The 27333-nt window shown below is 39.7% G+C and overlaps 1 protein-coding gene across 1 annotated transcript in view; it reads left to right on the top strand.

The window, feature by feature from the left end:
• Positions 1-27333, top strand: part of LOC131042441 (methionine aminopeptidase 1B, chloroplastic) — a 265674-nt gene that overhangs the window by 192357 nt on the left and 45984 nt on the right. The window contains exons 8-9 of the mRNA XM_057975714.2: positions 20936-21033; positions 22161-22208. Coding sequence (XP_057831697.1) covers positions 20936-21033; positions 22161-22208 — 146 coding nt within the window. The remainder of the gene's footprint in view (positions 1-20935; positions 21034-22160; positions 22209-27333) is intronic.

Genomic DNA, 27333 nt, shown 5'->3' with positions numbered 1-27333 from the left:
ATGGTGGACTTTGGAAGGCCTCCATCCCATCCTCTTCAAGGTAAACTTTTGAACATCCCTTCATGGCGGACTTTTGAATGACCTCCAACATGGTGGATCATGCTTGGGTGGACTTTTGACCACCTGCCATAACACTCAACATCATCCATTAGCCAAACTTAGAAAATTTCAAAATTTCACAATTTAACTGAATTTAACCAGATTAATTTGAAATTTGAAATCCATACTTAAGCAAACCATCTAAAGCATCATGACCCCTAAAATGTAGGAAACTGGCTTTTTAGGTGAAAACTTGGAAATTTTGGATCCCAGTCGTAGCAGGTCAGTGGTATCAGTGCAAACCATAGGTCCCCATTCCGAAAAAGCAAAAAGCAGCCATCCCTAAAAAATAGGGAAAACTTTCTAAAAATAGCCATACCGGGGATTGGGCTAAAAATGCCAAAAATGAAACTTCCTAAAAAATAGGAAAAAGCAAAAAAAAGACTTTCTAAAAATAGAAAGTTGTTCAAATTCATCCAAATGAATTGTGATCTTCTTCCTTTGGCCTTTCTAGGCACTTTGACGATGTCCTGACTCTAGAATCACTTGGTTTGCAAAAACTAACTTTCAATCTCTAGGACTCGAATTGTTCAAAACTGAGCAAGGCTTGACAAAACTAAAGCGGAAGGCCACGGGACACTAACAAAAACCCTTGAAAGCAGGAAAAGAGAGGGTCCCCATTTGCAATGGGGCGGTGTGTGAAAAAGGTCACAACACGACCTATAACAATGTCTCTCGGGCCATCAGTAGGTTCCAAGGGCTCAACTGGATAAATAGACTCTACGGGTTCAGTAGACTCCCTCTGAATCTCAGGAATATGATCAATGTCCATGTCCTGAGAGGTCTCCTTTTCTTCATTATTTATCTCCATGTGTGAACCTTTGGATCTTTTGAATGCAACATCTTCTTCAAAAGAGATATCTCTGCTGATCTCTATCTGTTTTTGTCCTGGAATATAAATCCTGAGGCTTTTGAAGATTCACTGTAACCCACAAATATTTCTTTCTTGCTAGATGGTTCTAACTTAGTTCTTTTATCTTTAGGCACATGAATATAAACAAGGCAATCGAAGATTCTCAAATGACTAACCTCAGGTTTCACACCTGTAAATGCTTCTTCAGGAGTCATATTTTCTAATATTTGATGAGGGCTTCGATTCTGAACATACATCGCAGTTTTGGATGCTTTTACCCAAAGAAAGGTTTCTAGATCTTGATCATGGATCATGCCTTTGGCTGCCTCAACTATAGATCTATTCTTCCTTTCTGCAACTCCGTTTTACTGAGGATTGTAAGGAACACAAAACTCCCTCTTAATCCCATACTCAATACAAAAATTACAGAAGCCTCCAGATGTGTATTCTCCTCCGTGATCAGATCTCAAAACCTTGATCCTTTTCCCAAACAAATTTTCTACTTGTGCTTTGAATTCTTTGAATTTCTCAAGCACTTCTTCAGATTCTTTTGATTTCAAAAAATAAATCCAAGTCTTTCTAGAGTAGTCATCAATGAAAATTACATAATACCAAAAACCACTCAAGGATGCCACAAACATTGGTCCACATAAATCAGAATGAAAAAGATATAAAATACATTTTGATCTACTTTCACTACTATGAAAAGAACCTTTAAAATTCTTACCCATTGTGCATCCTTTACAAATACCATCATGCTCTGGACTGAGTTTCAGAAGGCTTGTAACCATCTTCTGCATGGATGGAAGAGCTTTGAAGTGAATGTGAGCAAGTCTCCTATGCCATAGTTCACACGAATTGGAAGAATCATGCGGTAATGCTTGAATTGGGCTGGTGGAAAGTTTATAAAGATTCTCTTGGCGAACACCAGTCACCTTAGTTGTTTTGATGCTAGAGTTCTTCGGCCAAGCAAGAACTTTCCCTTTTGAGAATGCAACTTGATAACCTTTATCCTCTAAAGCTGAAATTGATAGAAGGTTCCTCTTGATGCCTGGTATGAACAAGACATCACTTAAGTGGAGAGGAATGCCAGAATCTAGGTGAAGGGAGGTGGTTCCAGTGCCTTTCACTGAATAGCAAGCATCATTTCCGATTATGACTTGAAGGTTGGTTTTTCTTTCCACCAAATCTGAAAGATGCTCTCTATATCTGGTTTTGTGTCGAGAAGCGCCACAATTAATCAACCATGAGCTGTTATCGGTTGGAACATTGTTTGATAAGGCAGAGATGAATAGAAACCCTTCTTTGCTGTCTCTAGATTCCCTTTGAGGAGATACTTCACCAACATCCGCCATAGAAGCATGTTGCTTTGGTCTTGTAGGGCAATCTCGAGCATAGTGACCATACTTGTCACATCTAAAGCATTGAATTTGGGATGGATTTCTCTTCTTCTTTGAATCAGGAGCAGCATCTGATTTCCTGTCTCTATTCCTCTTGAAATTTCCTTTTCTCCCTTTTCTTCCTCTCTTCTTTGAAGTTTGAGCAGCAAGAACATGAGTGTCTTCATTGGGAGAGTTTTGACCAATCCCTCTTGCAGCCAATCTGGATTCTTCTTGAATACAGTCAGCTCTAAGGCGATCAAACTTTGGAAGCTTAGATCTTCCATTGATACCTTGGATAAAGGGTTCCCAAGATCAAGGAAGACCATTGAGAGCCAACATCACCAAGTCTCTATCTTCAACTATATCTCCATTAGCATATAGTTGGTCCTTCAACTCAGTGATCTTCATGAAGAAGGAGATGAGTGAATCTTCTTTAGCCATCTTGATTTGATGTAGTTGTTGTCTTAAGGCAAGAGCTCTACTGGTATTATTGATCTCATATAATCCTTCCAAGGTCTTGAACATCTCTCTTGTCGTATTGAACTTGGATATAATAGGCACAAGGGGATCCTTTACAGAATCAATTAAAATCTTCTTGGCATTTGTGCCATTCTTTCTCCATTGAGTTTTCTCATTCTCATCATCAGGTTCGGGCACTTCTTTTTCCACGAATTCGAGAATATCATTCTCTTCTAATGTAATTAGAACTCTAAACTTCCAAGAGGTGAAGTTAGAGGCACCATCAAGCCTATCTTCGACCTTGAGTGCATTCACCATTTTGATGCAAGGGTAGATGCACGAAGAATGAGAAGAGTAAATGAAAATTTGATGCTTAATCAATTCTAGTCACGATCTTTCTTAAGTTGCTCTGATACCATGTTATTTTTTTATGATCAGAATTCAATTAAGCAGAAATAAGAAAATAAAGAATAATCAACTCAGTATATATCCTGGGAAAACCCTCCTTTGAGGGAGAAAAACCCAAGAACAATATATCACTTATATATTGAATCAATGGACCTCAATAAGCTTTACAAAATGATCAATTTCTTAGGCCAATCTAAAGAACTATAACAGCACCTCTCAAGATGCAAGATATACAAAATATAATATCTCCTTGATGATAATCGAGCTGTTGTAGATGAGTGTATGAAGTGAACTGAATGTGTGTATATACGATGCCAATGAATGAGCCCACCTTGTGTATAAATATGTACATCGTGCCTCTCCTTGGATAGTCGACTTCCAATAGAGGCGACTATTCAAGGGTGAAGAGAGAGGTCTCTTTTAATAGAGGCAACTCCTCCTTGAGTCAACCTTAAGAGACACCTCTAAAAAATAAATAAAACATTAGTTAAGAATCGACGATTCTTAACATGTATTGGCCTCTTCAAAATATTTCTCTTGCCGCTACATACTTCAACATTTGGGAGCCTTGCATCAAGCGACCCATACGGGTGAGGGGTCTGGTACATTGTGCGAGTCACTTGGCAGCAGCACAGCGGTACCTTGGTAGGAGTGTAGTATGGTTAGACCATTGGGTGTGGCAGCTATAGCATCATAAGTTCAGTTTTCTAAGGCATCCATAGCTTCTACATTATAATTTTGACACAAAGCCTCCATTTTCTGGCTTCATCAACAATGTTTCTGGCGTCTTAAAAAATCAAAAAAATTATGAGCGCCATGGAGTTCTGTGTGGTTCGAGAGGGTCTAAATTTGGTGTTGGCCACTCAACCCTGCCCTATACTGCGACAGTGAGTGTGCCTTGGGCGCTGCCCCGAGACGCTACGAGGGGCGTTGCCCCTCGACCCCATTGGGGGTGTTTTCCCCAAACCTCCATTTGATTTGGTAGGTACACTGCGAGTTGGGGTTGTCTAGTACAAGTCATTGTCTACACTATTGTCATTACTCTTTTCAGATATTACTTGATGTTTACTTGTCGTTTGGAAGACGACTTTTTCTTTTGGGGGGGACGATGTAGTCGACATAAAATGCCTATTAGTTATCTGCCAATGTATTAACTGTTTGTATTAAGTGGTTTGTCACTCTCTGTTAGTTAATTTGTTGGTTGGTTAAAGGTTGTGTACCTTTCGACAATTGTCGGGTCCTTTAAATATTTTGTGTACCGCCAAGGAAGGTAGTACGGTATAGTCGGGTCTATTGTAATCCATGGCCAACCATCTTTGGTCTGTTCTCTGTAATAATTGCATGTGCGAATAAAGATATATTTTACTGCTATGTCTGGTATGCATTGTCATGTAAAGTGATTTGCAAAGGATGTTCTTCGGAAATCTGCAGCCGACATTGAGGGAGGAATTATCTCTCAATTGGTATAAAAACTTTGCCAACCTATTATCTGTGCTCACTGTCTACCAACATACGTTGACTCACTTCAAAGAGTCCTCTTTGAACCCTCATACTAGTACTTTCGCAGGCCTGTCCTCGGAAGGATCTCAAAAGAACAAAGTTGTGGCTAATGTCGTAGCTACCCCTTTGATGGCTGTTGCATAGGAGCCATAGTGCAATAGGGTCTTCACTAAATTAAATGACTCTTATTTGAGCATAATGCAAAGATTGTTGAAAGACAATCTCATCACCCTTCCTGAGATTAGACCTCTGCCAGACAACAGACCATACACTTGTTGGTATGATGGCTCAAAGTTTTGCCAATATCACCGTGTGCTCGGTCATGACAATGAGAGATGCTATCGTCTTAGACACATAGTCCAAGATCACATTGACAGTGGAGCTATAAAGGTCGGTGATAAAAAGCATAAATCTAAGAGTTTGTAAACAAAAAAAACAATCAGTTGCAGATATACACACATTTGTTCCCTCCACATTCCTCTAACTTTATCTCTGCATCAGATTCTGTGTCGGATGATGGTCCTTATGTTAATATGGTTACTATTACTCTGATCTTGCCTCCTAGTCAGAAGGTGAAAGTATCTGATATATCATTCACCCTTCTGGATGCCCCATATTGTGGAGAGTCTACTCCTCTGTACATCCTTGCGAAGCTCAACGATCAAATTGCTACAGGTGTGATGGTTGACCCTTCGTGCAGAGTCGATGTCATCACCGAGGAAACCTTGTTTGTCAATGGATGGCATAGGCTGAGATATGACGAGTGTCATGCAACTTTAAGAACACATAATAGGTTGTTTTGATGCAGGGGCATCAGGAGCCTCATAAGCATGCCTTATATCACTTTTTGGTTTTTAGTGTGTTTAAGTGTTTTCGGTCTAATAAGGTCATTTAAGACCATTTGGGATCATTTTGGAAGGTTGGAGACCAAGATGTTGAAAATTGTAAAAGTTGCACAAAAAGTGTCAATGTTGCTCAAAAAGTTGTCAAGCAACTTTGTCAAAAAGTGTCAAAATAGTGTTTTGTTAAAAAACTAATCAAAAGGTGGTTGAGAATAGTTGGAATTGATGGTATATGTATAAATTTACCCTTCCAACTCGAATTTGGGGTTGGAGAAGTTTGAATGAAAGAGATACATCATTTTTCACTACTATTTCCTTGTAATTTCTGTGAAATATGACTTTAACTTGCATTGTATGGACTGGTACAAATTGATATTGGCCTAAAACCAATTGGAAAAGTTGGAAAATGTTGTTATCTTTCAAATTTTTTTTGTTTGATTGATTTTCATTAATTTTTGTGAAAGTTATGATCAAATTAGTGATTACCATTTCCAGATTTTTACTGTTTTACATTGTTTTACAGAAAGAAACTTGCTTGGTAAGGTTTTGTACGGCCTGATATGGTCAAGGGCAGGCATGGGGATGATGTATCTATGAAATACATAATTTTTGGTTTTCGTTTGGAACCATTTCATTGAGTTTTGCAGAGTATTTTTGGTGAAAATAGTCCCAAACCCTGCCTAGGGTTTCCAGCAAGAAATAAAAATTCATCTTTTGATTGAACCCTTAAAAATTGATATAACTTGGTGAAAACCTTCTTTGCATTGCTGCCCAAGTTTCCACCAAAGGAAATTGAAAAATTTGATCATTTGTGTGAGTTATGCAAGATTTTTTGTTTCATGTTGTGGGAAGACTGTAAAAGAACCTAGGTGATTGAGGGTTTGATGAAATAATGCATTGTTTTGAATTGTCCAATAGGAGTAATGGTTTGTGGACCTTCAAATTACTTGGTAAAGGGCTTGGCAAGCCATCATTGGCATAAGATTGATCAAGATAAATGAACATGCATCTATTAGGCTTAAGGAGTAATGTGCCTAGAATGATGAACTAGGCTTGAATGCGTGGATCCATTGTGATAGGACTTGATTATTGTCTTCCTCTTCATCATTTTGGGTATTAGAGCCTAAAAGGTATGGTAAGAGAATTTTGAGAGCCCAAAGATCTGGGCAAGGGAAGTTTTGGAAGTTTGTGTTTTGGAAAGATGGCTCTTACTAAGAAGAAAGATGGGCAAAGGGCATCAACATTGTTAGATACATTGTTCAATGTGGCAAAGAAGCTACAAGAGGAAGAAATGACAAAGAAGCTATAGGAGGAAGAAATGGTAGTCAAGAAAGAAAGCAAGTTGGCAAAGGAAAGATTATTCCGTACTACTTGCAAGTCCAAAGGTAAATGTTGTCAAGTTGTGATTTCAGATAACTGCACCGATCATATTGTTTTTGAAATTGGGTTTGGAAAGAATACAACACCCCGTGCCCTATTCAGTGAGTTGGCTTTAAACAGGTACCCAGGTAATCGTAAGTGAGCAATGTAAAGTTGAGTTTCACATAGGCAATTATAAGGATGAAATAGTTTGTGATATTATGCATTTGGATGTATGTCACCTCGTGTTTGGAATGATGTGGCATTATAGCAGGTCAGCGAAGCATAATATCAAAAACAACACGAGTTGGAAAAACAACACATATGTGGTCCCTTCAATGATTCATAAGTGCCTAAAGTTTCCTCATGAGGGTTTGGTGCATGTCGTCCAGGATACTGGATATCGACCCTTGGTAGCCCGTGGGGTTTTTTCACTGGATCATTTTTGGCCTACTTCGGTGGGGCCCATGCTTCCCCGTGGTGATTTGGTGTATGACGCATATTATCAGTACCACATGGGTGATTCGGCCTCTAAATCGGTTCAGCCTAGTTATTCGTTGCCTCTTCTTGCATCGACCTCTGCTTTGTCTATTCTTGTGCTGGAGTGGGTAGTTTCTTATGTTCCTTCATTGTCTAGGGTTGAGGCTAAGCCCGTTCCTCCGAATAGACCTCCTCGTCCACCTAGAACTACACAACCTCCGTTGGTGTTTTTTGTTCCTATGACTGCACTTCGTGCAAACAAGGGAAAGGCACCCGCTCTGTCAAAGTCTGCAATCTGCCCTCCCTTTGAGCTCTTGATCATGGCCAATATCCCTCAACCTCCTTGATATGAGAAGGGGAAGTGTTGCTCTCATGATCGTTCGTCACCGCTTGCTTCTGCTTCACAGCCCATGTCGGCACCCTCTATTCCTCCAGCCGCTCCTCGAGCGAAGCAAAGTAGGGCGCCCATTGTTGTGAATGTCATGCCTATCTTAGATGCACCTCTTGTTCCATCGGTTAGGCCTTCTCCTATTACTGAGAAAGTTTCAAACTCCTCTCCTATGAAGCACGATGCTCCTGATTCCTCTCGAGCTTCGACTCTTGGTCCTCGTCTTCGTCGCAATCAGCATGCACGTGAGCGTGAGCGCTATCAATTGGCCATGACTCGGGAATGTGATGCTGCTTTGCAGTCTGGTGGTGCACCTTCGACACTCATTCCTATTGCATCAACTCCTGCCTCTTTGGATGCTCCAGCTTCTGCATCATCTTCGGTATTGCTTCCAGTTGTTTCGGGGCCTATCAATGAACCTCCCCCTAAACGGGTGCAGGTCTTCATTGCTCCTTCCTTGGAGCCTTCCCTTATCACCTCACTGCCGGATGTCCCTCCGTTGTTCCAGCCTTTGGATATGTTGCACATGCAGGTGGTGTCTAGTGCAGCTTTGTCTAACACTCCTATTTTGCAGCTGCTTCTTAATCAGAGCTTTCCCGGGATCCTTCAACCTGCTACAATTGATGAGCGCTTGTGCCTCTCGCGCAACCTAAGCGCAAGTTCAAGCAGGGTCTCGTTCTAGAGTTTTGTTGGCAGAAATCGGCTCAGGTATGCTCCTCTCCTATCTCTGTATCTTCTTCAGTGCTTGTTTCTGTGCCTATTTTTGTTTGTCTTGTTGAGAAGGCCCTGCCTTCTCCTGAGTTCGTCACTACCACTCTGTAATGTCCTCAATATAATTAAATATTAAATTTAATTACTTTATTGTAAGGCCCCAAACTTAATAATAAATCTTTCGGGCCCTTTTATTTAATTAGATTAGGTAAGTCTTAGTTGGACGTGTCAGCCCATTTGTAACCCTTCGGGAAGTTTCCTGGAGCCCATATATATGGCCGAGTTAGTCTTTGTCATAGCTAGGTATGAATTTTGGTATTTTCTCTTGCTTGTGCGAATTCCAGTTGGAGTTCAGCTTGTCTGTCATTTTAGAGGTGAGAGATCCTTCCTACTTGGCATCCACAGTTTCGGTGGGAGTCCTCCTCACCCTATTCTACTTTTGTTCCGAGTTTGTGTAATCTATTGTGCAATCATTATCAATATTATCTCCGATCATTATCATTATCATTTCTTGTGCATGTGCAAATATTCATCATCTACATCGAAGTCTCTTGTGCTTGGAATAATAATAATTTAGTCCACTGATTAAGTGTCTGAAGGGTTCGAAGGCGGAACTCGGCAAGCATTCACCTACCGTACGACCCTTATCGTATAAACATCCACCATATGGCCCTGCATTGTACCACCGTACAACCTCTGCACCAACACCACCGTACGCCTGCCACCAACCGTACAGTTAGGCCCAACACCCCCGTATGCCCAATGCCATCGGACGGCCAGTACCACCGTACGGCCTCTGCACCAACACCACCGTACGCCCAACACCATCGTATGCTCGCCACCAATCGTACAGTTAGGCCCAACACCCCCGTATGCCCAATGCCATCGGACGACCAGCACCACTGTACGCCACCACCAACCGTACAAGATCGTACATATTGTACGGCTTGGCACATCCTCACTGTACGGCTCGCACAAACTCCACTGTACGCCTTCTTTGTGGTCTTCGCATCTTGCCGGAGGGGTTTCTGAGAGCTGATCGCCTCAGGTACATTACAGTGGTATCAGAGCTGGTAATTCTGCCAGCCTGTCGGGAGAATCGTGACATCGAATGAAGGATTGATAGATGCGTTGAAGGAGTTAAGAAGTCAACAAGAGATTTGCCAGATCCTCGCTAGAAGGCTTTCCATATGTTCTCTATCCCAGATTTCAACGGATTGGAAGGAACATCTGTTGGTTGAATACTCCAAGAATTCATTCACGTGTGAGTTAATGGATGGTCAAGTGCAGGATGATAGATACAAGGTGGTTGACGACATCATTTACTACAAGGACAAAATCTATTTGGTGCCCGAGTCCAAGATGAAGGAAAGAATTCTGAAAGAAATGCACGACTCTCCCTTGGCCAGCCACCCAGAATATCTGAAGGTTTACAGACAAATCCAAGACAAATTTTCTTGGAAGGGCCTTAAGAATGATGTTCTGCAGTACATGCGTGAATGCTCCACCTGCCAGCAGAACAAATCCGAGCACACCTTACCTGCTGGATTGTTTCAGCCGTTGCCAATCCTCGACTAGAAGTGGGATAGCATCTCAATGGATTTCATTACCGGGTTTCCCATAGTGCAGGGAAAGGATTGCATCTTTTTCGTGGTAGATCGGTTGATCAAATATGCCCTTTTCTTTGCCATCTCCATCAGATGCCAGGCAGTTCAAGTGGCTGAGTTGTTCTTCCATAAGGAAGAGCTTCATCTACATAAGAACCTATTGCAGATGAGTTTTGAGATTCTAGACCAGGCTGATTGGCAAGATGACATGATAGCTTGGGATCCGGGCATCGATGTGTTTGATGATTGGTTTCAGAGGGATCTTGGCAACTCCGAGCATGGCAACAATTATATCAGAGTGGAGCAGTTGAAGCTGGAGGGAGATTTACTCTTCTCGCTTACTTCCATGTGCGTGCACGTGGTCATGTTGCGGCATGGAGATTTCAGATACGACTATCGGTGTTCGTGCTTGGTATGGGACCTTGGATCTTTGCAGTGGGCAAACCGTTTGATGATGGATTGCTTGAGGACAAGCAATTTCTGGGCGGCGAGGATTTGTAATGTCCCCGATATAATTAAACAATAAATTTAATTACTTTATTGTAAGGCCCCAAACTTAATAATAAATCTTTCAGGCCCTTTTATTTAATTAGATTAGGTAAGTCTTAGTTGGACGTGTCGGCCCATTTGTAAGCCTTCGGGAAGTTCCCTGTCGCCCATATATATGGCCGAGTTAGTCTTTGTCATAGGTAGGTATGAATTTTGGTATTTTCTCTTGCTTGTGCAAATTCCAGTTGGAGTTTAGCTTGTATGTCATTTCGGAGGTGAGAGATCCTCCCTACTTGGCATTCGTAGTTTCGGTGGGAGTCCTCCTCACCCTATTTTGCTTTTGTCCCGAGTTTGTGTAATCTTTTGTGCGATCATTATCAATATTATTTCCTATCATTATCATTATCATTTCCTGTGCATGTGCAAATATTCATCATCTACACCGAAGTCTCTTGTGCCTGGAATAAAAATAATAATTCATTCCACTGATTAAGTGTCTGAAGGGTTCGAAGGCGGAACTCGGCAAGCATTCACCTACCGTACGACCCTTACCGTACAAACATCCACCGTACGACCCTGTATTGTACGACCTCTGCACCAACACCACCATATGCCCAACACCACTATACGCCCGCCACCAACCGTACAGTCAAGCCCAACACCCTCGTACGCCCAACGCCATCGGATGGCTAGTACCACCGTACACCCAACACCACCGTACACCCAACACCACCGTACGTCCGCCACCAACCGTACAGTCAGGCCCAACACCCCGTACGCCCAATGCCATCAGATGGCTAGCACTACCGTACGCCACCACCAACTGTACAAGATCGTACATACTGTACGGCCTGGCACAGCCTCACCGTACGACTCGCACAAACACCACCGTACGCCTTCTTTGTGGTCTTCACAGCTTGCCGAAGGGGTTTCTGTGAGTTGATCGCCTCTGGTACATTACACACTCTCGCCGAGGCTGACAGTCCAACTCTTGATTCATCTCCTCGCACTAATTCACCTGCTTCCTCTACAGAGGCATGCTTGTTTGATTCTCTCAAGGATAACCCGATGCTGTCTACAATCTTCACGCGGTTGTTGACCCTTGCTTCTTCCGAGCTTGTGGACGCCGATGTTGTCGCAGCCTTGTCCCTTGCCCTCACTGCTGGTGAGGTGCCTAGTGCTGCTCTTGCAATTGTTCTGCTTTGGTCTCGGCCTCCTTCCCCATATGATCAAGATTGGGAGGACGATGACCTGATCTTTGAGGGCTTCTAGGGTATTACCTTTATCTCTTAGCATAGCATGTGTGCATGATTGTGTTCCCCTGTCCTTGATTTACATGTTTGTTCCCTCTCGGAGGACCCAAGTTACTCCGTTGGCTCTTGGCAATGGGAGGTTGACTGTCTTTCTCTGTTCTGCTCTCCTAGAGGACTTGAGTTATTCCGTAGGTGCTGAGATATAGGAGACTTTCTATCATAAAACTTCTTCTATTTGTTGTATCTTGCTTTTCGACATTCGGGGATGATACAAAGCGTTGGGGGCATTTAGGCCTTCTTCCATGTTGACCTAAATTTTTATTTTCGCTTTGTCTTCATGTGCTCTTCTTTAGATCCGAGAACTTTGGCAGTATGATGAAACACCTATCTACAGTTCTATAACATATTTCTCTCCCTGCTATGGATTCAGATGCCAAATAATCGGATCCCCCTATGGTCTTGCATCTTTGTTGATGTTGTGGGTATTATGTGTCATCTGGCGAAGATGACAATCCACGAAAACATCTCGCTATGTTGGCGTGCCAATGCATTTCTTCTCCTTAGAATGACCTGCCTTTCATGCATACCATTCTAAGGGGGGGCTATCATATCTGCATCATCAGCATTTATCTTTTTTATCTATTTGGCTTAGCATTCTTGATCTATTTTATCTATCCTGTTTGCCTCGGTGGGGGCCAAACCACTCATCTGTTTTTATCTTGTCGCCTTTTGTGGGGGCCAATCAACTACTTGTCAAATCAATCTACAATCGCCCAATCACCCAATCACATGACTATCTAGCATTTTGCTATTCATGCCGGCAAAGTCTCGCCCTATCGTATGGCCATCTAGCATAACACAACTTGCTACCCATTCTGGCGAAATCTTGCAAAATCGTCGCCCTATCGTATAGCTATCTAGCATAAGACAACTTGCTACTCATACCGGCACTATCTCTTTTATTATGGTAGCTGCTATTCCTTATCTTTAATAAGAGGGGTTTTCCTCCATTAAGCGGGGTTTGTTTCTATTACGCTATCTTATCTATTCAATGTTTGATTGCTTTTTCATCTAACACGGGGGACTGTAGACGACGAGTTTGTCATGAAATAGCTTAGCAAAATTTACCTCTATCTCAAATTATCTAGCTAGGGGCAACTTTGTCTAATCAGCGAATGTTGATTCCTCTTAGCGAATCTCAATATCATGTCTCTCTACTTTAGCTTTGCATTTCTTGACAAAGATGTGCTCACTAAAGTGGGGGCAAAATGTAATGTCATAAATTGCATCCTGTGCAATTCGGTGTCACATAAGCATCTTCGATCCAATTTGATGGAGATCATGCACTGTCATATTTGTCCTTTTGTCTACATGGATCGCTTTGTCAGTCCAGAACTTGGCTTCTAGTGACCATGTTGACCAATTGAGCATGGGACTCTAGTGCTCTGCAAAGACGTCCGCGCGCTTTGCTCACATCCTGTGAATCTATCAGCCGACAGGTGGCCGTTTGAGCGTTACGCCCTGCGCTCGGAAGAGTTTGTAATGCCTCTTTTTGTGGCCATCGACGTCGAGATTCATTTGGGAGGCTATATCTCTCACATTTTTGGTGTTTATGGGGACTTCTCGATTGCTCGGAGATATTCTGAGCACTTGGCATCCATTCTCTTAATCATATATCGGTTTTCCAGCATCCTGAAGACCACCATTGTTGCAGCCTCTTGAAGAACTCATGGTGTTGTCTTCACAAGTGTTGGAGGGAGTTTACTTACTCTTCTTGGTATATAAAATTTGCACATCCATAATCTTTCCTTTCAATTTATCCATTATCTTAATCTTGCCTCTTTATCTTTATCATTTTATCTTTCATTGTTGCTATTATCTGGGTTGTTCGTTGAGGTGTAAACATGGAAATGGGGGTCTGACTGAGGCAAGCCTCTAAACACAACCCCCAACATTTTCCTTTGTTTGCTTGTGTGTAAGTTTGTGGTTAAAGGAGTGAACTTATCTTGCCAAAGGCTTCAATCGTGGACTGGTTGTAAGCTCTCCCTACCATTTTCTTATTTTATTTCAGTGTCATACATTTCGTACTCTTAGCTTAGTTTGTCATTTACTTCGTTTATTTAATAGTGTAGTTGCATCTGTCGTTTCTGTATGGTTTCTATACTCCATCCATACAAGACAACACCAAGCCGCATTGGTGTCCCAGTTCCGTTCGCTCGTCTTGGGGACAAAGGCTTAGCAGGGTTGTTCGAGAACTTTGTTTGTTGGTGATTTATCTAATTCTGTGCTTAGCATCCCTTGGCTCATCTTTAGCACCAGTATAAGTGAGGTAGAGCGAAGGTAGGTTTGTCCCTTGAGGTTCATCACCTTGAGGGTGACAAATCTCGTCCTCTACACCTAGGTATGTACTTGGGTGTACCCAAAGGCTCCGAGCACCAAAAAATAAGTAAAAAAATGATTTTTTGAATTTGTTTTGCATCCAAAAACCCTAAAATGTCCCTATAAGCATCATTTCACCCAATACAAAGATCATTTTGCTCTCTTCACTCTCTCTTTTCTCATTTTCTCTAATTTTTTTTTGGGTGGGCCTATACTTCCGGCCCGCAGAGAAATGAAAGTTCATTTCCCTGCACCCCTTCTATCTTTGGGTTTTTGTCACATCTAACACATTGTGCAGCTTATCATTGCTGCCCCTCCAACCCATTAGGGTCTACACTCCCAAACCCCCACTAGTTAGTGGGATCTCTTGTCATATAAGAAATTTGATTACAATGAGGGGGTCTAGGAGTGGAGACCAGAATCAAGAACTTAAACAACTAAAATTATGACTATTAAATGCCAATTGATAAACATAAATATAAAATATTTAATTATCAATTGGCATTTAATATTTATCTTTATCGCTACCATTTTGTCATTTGGCATTGCTCAATGAAGTATCATACTATCAAATATATTTAGTTTTAAATTTTGTATATTTCTTTAAATGTTTTGTATATAATATGTATATATATGTATATACATGTATGGATGTACCCAAGGGCAAAAAATAAATTGCCCATAAAGACGTACTACATTCTCGTACCCATACTTGTACCAGCAACTTAGGTTAAAAGGCTACAACTAAAAAATGACAATGTACACAACCTGATATGTTGTTGGCATGTCGTTGCCTAAATTAAATTCAACCTTGAATTTGAGTCACTACCAATATGTGGGACTAAATCATCTGATAGAATCTGAACGAATTAATCTTGTGCTTCTTCCTCATCACCATGCAACTAAAGTCTATCAATCCTTAAGTTGCAAAGCACTATGCACAACTACCAACTTCTCTAGCTGTCTAGAAGTAGGCCTATTCCTCTTGATTGATTAAATGGAATAGTATGCGGACCAATTCCTCTTTGTAGCAAAGGGATTTAAATTTTGTGAAAGGAGGCAAATGGCAAGCATCCACAATTTTGCTACATCTATTTGAGTTAATGTAGCCCTATCTATCCTTGCCTATAATTTGCTAAATGTTGGACCTTAAAGATTGAGAAAGGGTAGCCACTATATTCATAGTAAAGTTGTCCCCTCATTGCTATACATCTTTTGAAGGGCCTTCATGAGCCCTTCTTTCACCCCTTAATCATTTAAAGGAGGTAGTCTTTTAGGTCTTAGTGCTTACCATTCGGGACTTAGAGCATAGGCTGCCATATGAAGGGAAATGTTTCTTAGTGTTATATGGCTACATCACAATGGACTTGATATGCTCATCATATAATCCCAAATTATGTTCCTTGCTATGAATTGTTTTCTTCATCTACCCAAGCATGTTGTCTAATGTCTCGTAAGTCTCTCCAAAGCTAGGAGAGTATGTTTGAATCAAAGAAACGGGACTTGGGACTCGGACCCTGCTCGGCGAGGCCTACTCGTCTCGGGACCCCGGTTTGGAGTTGAAACTCGGCTGGACTCGACAAAGTGAAAATCTCAAGAAATTTAGAGATTTTTTAAGGATTTAAAACTTGTTTCATGCACCCTTTATTAAATACACCTTAAAGACACAATAACATCATCAAATATATGCTAATTTGATTACATACACAAGTATACATCAATCACATAAGTATAAACACAAATTGTAGCTGAAGGAAATAACAAACATAGATATATAAATATTGTCAAATGTATACAATATTACAAAACTCATGGAATAAAAAATCCATGTCATCATATGATCAAATGTTCCATACAAATACCAAAAGTAAAAACAACTACAAGCATATGGCTCAGCGACAGCCTCAGAGGAGCCTGCATCCCCCGGCCTCGGCCCCCTGCGAAGGCATCTAAGGTAGGTCCTGGATGACTTGGCAACCATAGCCTCTCCCTGTGACACCATGCCACCCTCACCAACATCAGGAATATCTGTCACTGTTTGCCTCTGGCTTTGTTGTGCCTCTCTCTGCTCGTGCTCTCTGCTCCTCCTCTACCATGGCTACAGCCTCAGCCTCTGCATCTACCTGGTCGACGCAATCAATGTCGTCGTCAGTAAAGACAAATTCTATCTTAGTGGCCCACTCGGCTTTAGGATCAACCTCAGCTAGAATGATAGGGGAGTTGTTAGTCGATGCATTCCTTTTCATTCTGAGGCGGAGGTTGTAGTGAGCAAAGACAAGATCGTTCATCCTCTCCACATAATCTATTGCGCCTCTTGGAGTGTATGTGCTCAAACATACTCCAATTGCGCTCACAACCAGATGCGCTGCATGGTTGGCTCAAAATGTGAATGGCCAACTTCTGAAGATTTGGTGTCTTTGGGCCAAAAAAGCTCCACCAATTATCTAAATTTGAAATGAGAAAAATAAAAAAATATCAGTGGACTCTCATTTAACAATTTATAATAAAATTAAAATTATGTCTTAGAATGTATTTTAAATTTTTACCTGGCATTATAGATGTCCTACTTTCTTTGCAGATAGTACGAGGGAAGTTCTCCCCTTGAGCATTGCAAAACAACTGTATCTCTTGCATAAGTTCGATCTGAGAACAACCATCTTGCACCATCCTCTCCATGACTGAGTACAACCCACTAAGAACCTCCTCATCAGCGTTGAAAGTAGGGCTGAAATGGAATGTCGGATTCAGATAACATGTTGCTGCATGGATGGGCCTATGAAGCTGGTTATGCCATCTCCTATCAATGATTTCCCAAATGGGACGATACTTGCTCTCATCTCCTACATAGATGGATTTGATGGCCTCATTGGCCCTATCCATGCCCTCATATATGTATCCCATTGCAGGCTTTTCTCCATCCGCAACTCGCAGGAGAACCACCAAGGGCTTAACAAACTGCAAAATGGCAAATATTGTGTAATTTAGAAAAATGAGCAATTAAAAGAAAATGATGAATAAATTATAAAACAAAAACTTAAATTGTAGAATATATAAAAAATTTACCTTCACAATCTCATCACAAGGACTCCAAAAGCCTCCCTCATCAAAAATGCAATCTTCCATATCTATCCCTGCAGGGGTAGCAGCATAGGAAGAGGAAGACCACTCCTCACCAACAACCATATGTCTCAAGACCGCCTTACAACGAAGCATGGACTGTAATGTAATGAAGTTAGTGCCAAATCTGGTGATTCCAGGACGAGCTAACTCCCTTTCCTCTATGTATTGTCTCATAAGAGCTAACACCCATGAATGATTATGTATAAATTTGCAAATATTTCTCGCCCTTTCCACACATCTCTTAACCCATGGGAGTCCAATATCCTCCAACATGGGGTCAATGCAATGGGCGGCACATGGAGTCAAAACTATAGATGGGTGCCTCTCCATCAAAAGTTTACTTGCAGCAACATAATTTGCTGCATTGTTGGTGACTACCTGCACCACGTTCTCCTCACCCACCTCATCGATCACCTCCTCTATTTTCTCACACAGGAATGTGGCATTTTTGCAATGTACGGAGGCATCAATGAAGTTGATGAAAACAGTGCCCACTAAAATAAAAAATAAAGCAAGATCAATGATCATTCAATAAATCATTAAATGAAAAATAAAAAATTACTGACTAAATGAAATTAAAATTAATCAATCACCTGCAGAAGAAATGAGAAAATTAAGGAGAGTTCTATTTCTCCTATCCGTCCAACCATCGGTCATGATGGTGCAACCTTTAGTACTCCATATCTGGCGTTGATCAGCTAATTGCCTCTTCACATCATGCACTAATTCAGTCAAAATTGGTCCCCTTAAATCAGATTCAGATGGGGCTTTGAACCTCGCCCCGCATATGGTAAGGGCATCAACCATTTCTTGCCAATAGGGAGACCTATCACAAATAAATTAAATGAGATAAGTATGTACTATGTACGACAAAAAATCAAACAAAGAATCAAACTATAAATATTAAAACAATCAAACATAAAATATTCACCTGGCTGCAAAGAATGGAACATTGTTGTAGACCCAAAACCAGCCAACTGCCATTTTAGCGGCATCATGGACCTCCTTGTTCCAACCCATGCCCTCAAGCGACTGTTGGGACCTAGGAGTAGAGCGACGCTCAAAGAAGGAATCCAACCTAGATTTACGAATTCTAGGTCCAATGCTAACACTCCCACTACCACTGGCAAAGCAAGGAACATGAGCGCTATCACTGCCATCTGCAAAAGCAGAAGTGCTAGCAGTAGCACGGTGAGTGCGACGATATGGAGGCATGGAAGAAGGCCCTCCAACACAACCTAAAGCTGTTCCACTTCCAATGGCCGCGAAATCTTCCTTTTGCTTCTTTGCCATTCCCTTTTTGTTTGCAAGTGCTTCAACCATTATATAGCACTCGCGTGTAGCCTCAATAGTTGAACCTGGGCATTGCTCGGCATCATGGCCACGTACACCAGCAATATGATATTTCAATCTATAAATGCCTCCATGGAATATTGTTTTGCAAAACACACACTTTGTCTACCTTTTTTTTTGCCCAGGAAAATCTTCATGAAATTTCCAAGCGGGGTCCTTTCTAAGTGGGGGTCTAGAAGAAGACATTGTATGATAGTTTTGTGAAAATTGAGGCAAATAAAAAAGTGAAGGTTGCTGCAATAAGACTTTACAAATACAAAAAAAATTAATATTTGAGAATTTGTGCATTCATTCTCATTGTACATTTTTTTCAAAAAAACAAGGTAGGGTTTGTAATTTAAAAAAAAAAGAAATGTAGGGTTTGATCAAAATTTCAAACACTACTTTTTAAAAAAAAAAAATTTACAAACCCTACATACAAAAGATTTTGGAAAAAAATGTAAAACTTTCAAATGAAATGAGTAGAAAATGAAATTTTTGCTTACAAGAAACAAAAAAACCTCAAAAAATCAAACTTACCTCTTACAACAAGCTTGAAATGCGCTGCAAACTCTTCCTTTCCAACTTGATGCGCCAAATCAAAGTACAATGCAGCCCCAATGTGATGAATTGATGAAATTTTGAGCTTCCTCCTTGCTGGTTTTTCTTCAATGAACCTTTGTTTCTCTTCACAACTCACTTTTCTCCTCCTATTTTGCCAAATGAGTGAAATGAAGTTCACTTTTAGGGGCATAGCATAATAAACCAAAAGAAAACATCATAAAAAAACCTTTTAAATTATGTTTTTTTTTTACTTTCATTATGCCCAATGCTGGCCGAGTCCAGCCGTCGGGACTCGCGATTTTGGGCAATTTCGCCGAGTTGGTGATTTTGACCCTCTGGATTCCTCCTATTCCAAGTCCGAGCATGGCAAACTCGGGGAGGGCAACTCGACTCGGGAATCGCCCAAACTCGGCGATTTAGGGCAATTCCCGTTTCTCTGGTTTCAATATATCTAATTACCCTCACAACAAGTGAGAAGAAAGAGCGAAATGTAGTTGCAATTTTTTTTTCCGAAAAAGAACAAGAAGTCTTTAATTTCTATGCAACAGTTTTCAATGTTGCAGAACAAGTATAGTTGCTGCATAACAAGTGAATGCTGATATAAAAAATGAAAATAATTTAAACGTTACGAATATTAATAAATTAATAATTTATAAAGATAATTAGAATACTCTTACCTCTTAGTGGAACAAAAATCATCATCAAGGATTGTTTTCTTCACACTTTTTCCTTTAGCTATGTTTGCCTTTGGCCATCCACCACACTTTGCATTAACCATCATTGGCTGTAGAGGCTCTTCCACCTCAAGCATCCTCGTAACCCCTTCCTTTCCTTCTAAGTTTTGTGTTCTTTTTTCTAAATTGGAACTTTTGTAGGTTGGGACGTAGAGGACAGCTAGCCATCCTTGGGATGTTTTGGGGATGTCTTGGCACCCACTGGTCATTCTGTCTCATCATTTCCAGTCTCACCATGTTGTTTCTTAAAGCACCAGAAATGTTTCCAATTTTTATTGTTTGGTAGGGAACAGCCTCAGGAATGTTTCCTACCCATTCCTGCATCCTTGAAATGTCCCCAATGTGGGGGTGAGTGGAAATTCCCAATTGATGTGCTCCCATTGAACATAGTTTTAAAGGTGTCTTGACCTACTACAACAGTAAGAAACTTGTTGGCTCTAGGATAGCAATATTCTTACCTTGTCAATTTTAGAATGTTTTCGTTATAAATTTTTTTAATATTAACTTTTTGAGTTAAATTTCAGATTTCCTATTATGTATGATCGATGATGCTAGCAAACAAGCTATGTCCTAGATAGATATTATTGCCTTTATCATTGAATGCATCCTCTTTATGTGGTATCTCCATCTAGTTTACTTGTAATTTGTCAATGTGCAAAGAAGGAGATGGGAGATTGATCAAGCCACAGATTTGATCACCTGCTCTTTTTCTATACATGAAGACTAATGTAATTTAATCATATTGTGCATATTAGTAGAATTTCCTTTCTTGATATCAAATAAAATACATCACATGTTTTCAAGGTTGATAACACTAAGCATTCAAGGATTTTCTCATTGTAAAATGTGCATTAGCAATGCATTACATTAGGGGTCTTTATACTCTCTTAATTTTCAATACTAGAGATTTAGAACTTGGAATGCCGTTTTGCTTTTCCATGCATATTCATATTGCTAACCTTATAAATATCTTCAGTCGACATGCAGATAAATTCGGTTACACTGTCGACAGAAGGTTTGTTGGTCATGGTGTGGGCAAGATCTTTCATTCAGAACCAGTTATTTTTCATTATCGTAAGTAACTCTGCTTATTGCAATATTCCCTTGTTTTATGGGTTATTTTTTGTGTGTATTTTTATGTACCTAAACTAGTTTTAAAATTTTTCATCAAGCCTAGCTCTAATTCCATTGATACCCCCGTAAGTACATTATTAATTTGGCTTACATTTTAGTAATTACATGTGAAAAGAATATTCCAAATAAATTTCTAATTGTATAGTTGTTTAATTTTGAAATTTGTTATTTAAATCAATCATTTGATTACCAGAAGAGTTCCTATTTGGAATTTCCTTGGAAGTTTCAATGTCAATAAAACTTCTCGAAGAAATAGATTTGTTTTTACCTTTCTCTTTATGAATGGAAATTTCCCACATTGGGTTTATGAATGAGATATTATTACAGTTTACTAACATTTTTATACATGTTAAAGGTTTGGTTTGAACATATAAGTGCTGGATACAAAATGATCCTCCTTTTTAACATAAACCTATTTTATATAAAGTTGGATACAAAATACTCTTTGTTTTATTGAAAATGGATTTGTTTATTTTTAAAAGCACTTTGATTTTAATTGAGCTGAAATATTATATTGAGTGTAAGTTGAGATAGAGCTAAAATTTGAATTGAAAAAAAGCATTTTTGATTGCTTGAATCAACACCAAGCCATGAAACAAACTAAAGTTAATATGTTATAACAGATAGCATAATTCATTTCAGTGTTGTTTAGAGCTTGTTGAATAGTTGTGAACAGTCTATATGTGCTTATAATTTATATAAGAAAGAATAAAATGCGGATATGTTTTTCCCCTAATATTTTGTGATTGTTATAATTTTTGCAGTCTTTAATGAGCATTATAGAGTGTTACTTTTCTTTGGTATCCTTCCTGCATGAGTTAGGGCTTCACATTTGGGACATTGTCTGCGATTGATTAATAGAGATTTTGCATTTATCTGTATCTTTATTTTTCACTTTGAAAAAAATATTAAGCAGTCAAACATATTATTACAATGATAAAATATCCTTATTATATCTATGTATCATCTAAAGAGAAAAATTACCTACTCCCTGTTAATCAACCATTTTAATGAGTGCCATGCATTACTTTATAAATAATGTTTAACATGTGCACTTATCTGTTCAGGTAATAACAAGCCAGGCTATATGGTGGCAGGTCAGACTTTTACAATAGGTGAGCATGTAGCATCAATTTATTCTTTCATGCTTACCTGAATGGCTACATGCTGTTCCTCATCATCATTAAATTATTTTCAATTGAAGTTTTAGGAGGAGTAAATGTAAGTCACTATTGTAAGAGAACTTTAAAGTTCAATAGAAGTCCTTAGGAGGTGAAGTTTTGCCATTATTTTTTATAGTTTTGGTGCATAACAGTAAGCTTCAGAAGTACTTTAAAATTTTAGAGAACTCAGACAAATTATATGTACCTGTCTTTGTTTCTTCAACAAACTAGAATGTAGAGATAGCTGCCTGCAGATGGCATTGTTCTATTTCTGATGGAAGCTGCATTAGGAGTTAGCAAGTGTGTGTATTAGACCAACGTGATGATAACTCATGGTCAGTGGTTGAAGATGTCAAGCATTTTTCTTTATATATGTTTCTTTATCGTTGTGCCATCTTCTTATCTGATAAGTTGTATCATTAAAGACAAGTGTGCATGTGATGTATTTTCAGTATTCTTTAAATATGTATTTTTTGTACTCATTGAATTTATGTTATAGAAAATCATGCACTGTATGAGGTCAAGATCATGTGCATGGCTTGTGCATGTTCTTGCTTCTTGTCTTCTCTTTTGCTCATTAGTTTCATTCTTTTAGCTGTGAGCACACGTTAAGATTTATCAGACATGGCTAGGCCTATTGAACTTTTGCTTTGATACAGTTTTATTTGCTTTCTACATCCAATTATTGGCTTCTATAAAGAAATCACCCATTCAGAGTTGAGCTGACTTCAATTCTACCATCCAGAAGTGCTTCCAACCACTTGGTTATAAGGACTTTTTGGCATGCTGGTAACAACTTAGCCAATTGTCTCGGAAAACCATCCAGCATTATCGACCAATTGAATTAGTTCACTGTTGAGCTAGAAGCCAAAGATTGAGATGAAATTTTTTGCATTGGATTCCGTTTTGGTCTTTTGCTACATCTTCAAGAGGAGTTCAAGTTTTTATGATCACATCCTTAGAGCACACTTTTGAGCTGAATTTTAAAGGTGGTTGCAAACTTTATGAAAGCACCATTCAAGAACAGTCAGATCTTGATACTTTTTGAAGAAAATAGGTGCTTCAAACCTATGTCTGTTCACTAAACCTATGTTTGTTCACTATGTGAGTAATTGTAATGTCCCATTTCTAGCACATGTTGTATGATGTTGTCGTTAGCCTATTTCTCCTTGGTTCGCTAGGCTAACTAGGACATTTAAGGGAACTTGAGGATATTTGGCTGTAATGTCCCCATTCAAGTTAGGGACTTGGGATTGAGGAGTTAGCTTATTTTTGGATCCTTGTAGGCTAACATAGTATGGATAAAGGGGTCAGTAATGCAGTGTCGTGAGGAGTGGTTTGTCTATTTGTTCTAGTTCAGTGTTGAGTTCAATTCTGGTCTTCGTTTCATCAGTTTTTGACACTTTGAGGATTTCCTATTTTTTAGGGAAAATTTGCTAAAAATAGACATGGTCCGATTTTCATTGGCATGGCGAATTGTGACCCTAGCTTCTGACAAATTCAGTTTCCGAGCAATAATGAGCGAGATATGAATTTTTTAGTGGTTCCACAGGAAATTAATATTTTAATGAAATATTAATATAAAATCATAAAGTGCATCACTTAAATTTATTTAAGTGAAGATTTATTATCTCCTAAGCTAGGTGTGGCTTTTAGGGTTAAGTTGGGAACCCTAAAAGCAAGTTATTATTTTTAAATCCCTAATTGCCAAAAATTGCACCTTTTGGGTATTTAGGCAGCCAAGATGGAAATTAAACCTAATTCTTGATATTGAGCATTTGACATTTTCTTCTAAGCACTTGGCTATGGCGGCTAGGGTTTGGACCCGTTTTGGTGAGCGTGCATTCTTCAGAATTCAGTAGCTTTGAGATTGTGAAAGATCAATTGAATTGTTGCAGCTTGGTTGGCTTCATTCAAAAGTCAAATTGAATTGAATTGGGGCAGATTTGGCTTCTTACAAGGCAAATTTGTTGTAGGGTTTTCCTATTTACTGTTTTGTTGTTGATTCTTCTGTGGTTTGGAGGCTTCTTTTCCCAAACACACAGCTTGCTCATTAATTGGCACCATCTTCCACTGTTTGGGTGTCTTAGGATTTAAATAAGAGCAGATCTGAATTGTTTCAGAATAAAAATCAGAACTTTGTAAGTTGCTGTTTTATTCTTTCTTTTCAATAAATTGGCTAAGGACCTACGGGTATGCTTCTAAATTCTCCAATTCATTGTTTCAGTTGATTAAATTCATGTATTATTCAATATGTGTTGCAAATTAAAGAAACCCTCTTCTACAACTTCTGTCTATTTCTGAAAGACCATCTTAATAATTAAAAATTACAAGAAGATCTATAAATTACAGCAGGTTGAAGAGTTGAACCAGCAAGGGTTCATCCCAGTGGTATCAAAGTTTGATCCTGGCTTCCTAGAGGGTTAGAATTTTTTTTTATGCATCAACAACAAAATGGGCCTCACAGGTATTACACACGCAGGAGAGCTGATTTACAGGGTGATCCTAATCAAACTGAAGAAATCCCCTTGGAAATTATGGGGGACAGGAATGATGATGAGCCATGCAGAGAGGCTGTGAACAATGAGGACCAAGATGCCGGAGTTATTATGAGGGGTTTAGTAACATGGCAGTGACAAGTGGCAAATGTGTTGCAGCAGTTGAGTACAACCATACAACGGATCACTTTGCCAAGGGGGCATAATCAAAACCTGGAGGAAAATGGTAGTGTTGCTGGTCGCCCAAGGGCAAGAGTGACTCCCACACACACCTATGATAGGCCTACACGCCCAACCTTTGTTAGAAATGAACCTGAAGAAGAAGACGTGGCTGAGGAGGAAGATGAGGTGGCCTTTACAGTTAACTTAACCACACTTCATGATGAATGGGATGCATTACCACCGAGAGTTAAGGAACATCTTAACTTTGACAGGTTTATAAGTCAAAAGAGGGAACACAAAAAGAAGTGGAATTAGAATGATAGGAAACCTTGGAACAAAACTAATGATCTCAAATATGCAATCAACAAGCTCATACTTTCTACTTTTGATGGCAGCGGTAGTGTTACAGCCAGAGCTTGGATTAGCAAGTTGGATACCTAAAATATTCCGAGCCAAGTGTTTTCGTTTTTTCAATTGCAAGTTACAAACAAAATGCACCCGTTAAGGTTAGCTCTAAACCAAAACAATGCTGAAGCAACTCTAACCAGAATGTACACCAGGATCTTGATGTGGGCAAGGTGTGAGCATTGGTCAGAGGATCTGAAAGAAATGCTGATACAAAGAACTCTAACCAAGAATGCGCCGGCGAACGACGAGCATGTGGTCAGAGGATCCCTACCAACTAATAAACTGAAATAACTCGACGTCAAGAATGTGCTTTCCAAACCGAGATGGAATGGGAGCTACCATATGACTGAGATACTAAGAATTACAATGCAATTACAGAAAATAAGCGAGAATGCTGAAAGTAACTCAACACCCAGAATGTGCTTTCTAACCCGGAGTGGGAAAGGAGCTACCATAGGGTGGAGATGTAAGATATTACAAAGCAATTATGGAATGTAGAGATGAGCATTACAAAATGATAAAGCAAGATTATGAACTGCTGTCAGTACTACTGCCAGCTTACAATATGATAGATAATGCCTTGCTATCAATGTGAATCAAGAGATGAATAGAGCTGCAACAATATATATTGAGTTTCCTTCATTGAGTAATAAGGCTTAAATCAAAACTCTATTATTTAAGCCAACTTGACAATCTGATTTGTGACAGTCCTGTTTTCCGCAGGCATGAACAGCATCCCTGTAACTCACAGATTCACTCACAACTCACTCCAAACTCAACCAAATTCCACCAGACGAAATGCAATATGATCCTATGAAGATGGCGACCAAGATAGGACACTGAAAGCTGATCAAAAGTGTCTATTTAATTTATGCACGAAAACCAAGACAAGCAAAAGGTACGGCCCAGCAAGAGGGGCGATTTTACTTTAAAAATCCCATGCTTCTCTAAAAAATCTGAAACTTAAGACAAAGGTGCGCCCTTCCCAGACAAAAGGATCTAAACAATACCTAGAACGATCTTTCTGGTATTTTTGACTTATGAATGAAAAGACAACCTGCTGTAATGAAAATGCAATTTCCAGAATTTCTCTAATATGCATAAATCTGAACTAGAAAGCCATAAGCTGATTACAATGCACAAATCCCAATACAAACTTTCAAAGCTACACTATCTCACCACTAGTCGGTATCTTTCAAGCGAGAAGCAATGCCAAGCTAGGAGGCGAAGCAATCCCAAAGCCAATCCGGCAGCATAACATGCCTGTAGACAAAAGATCTGAAAAGAGAACCAAAGGCTTCCTTTTATAATTTTCTGTTGACCTTCTCGAAACCCTAATCTTCCTTTCAGAGCCAAACCCTAATCCTCCAATAGATGGCGTCCCTTTCTTCAAAGCTTCAATTTTGACTTTTTAATTAAATTCATCACTTAAGTATTGACGTCCAACTTAAGGCTTTAATTCAACCTTAATAATTATAAAATAATCTCAATGATGGCGGCACCCCTTAAAGACCACCTTTTAAAAGAACATTAAGTTAAGAGATTAGGCCAAGGGGGGAAATATAACATTAAAATATAATGTTATTTAAGTGAAATGAACTTATCTCTCCGAAACTGCATTCCCAAGGCCAAAATTGAATAAACCAATTGAGTCGACTGAAGAGGAAAGTCAACTGTGCCGAGACCAATAGGATCACTGCCAGAAATAGAATTTACTAAAAATAGTAAATTCCAGAAAGTGCTCAGAATGCCAAGAGAAACATATCATTGCGAAGCCCACAGAAAACCCAGAAGGAATCCGCAGTTCAAACACCAATTCACGAGCAATTGCAACCGCCACACAAGAAACCCTAATCAAACCGTCCGAGTAGCCTACGGGTCTCCGGAATAGGCCAACGGTCATCTGAGAAGATCATGCTCAAGAAGGGGACATTACAGTCCGCCCTCCCCAAGATTGCTTGTCCTCAAGCAATCGCAACCGTGGATGCTGCAGAATCTCATCATTCTCC

Source organism: Cryptomeria japonica, chromosome 1, assembly GCF_030272615.1.
Source record: "Cryptomeria japonica chromosome 1, Sugi_1.0, whole genome shotgun sequence".
NCBI lineage: Eukaryota > Viridiplantae > Streptophyta > Pinopsida > Cupressales > Cupressaceae > Cryptomeria > Cryptomeria japonica.
The sequence above is the reverse complement of the archived record's forward strand: the minus strand, read 5'-3'. Positions and strand labels throughout refer to the sequence as shown.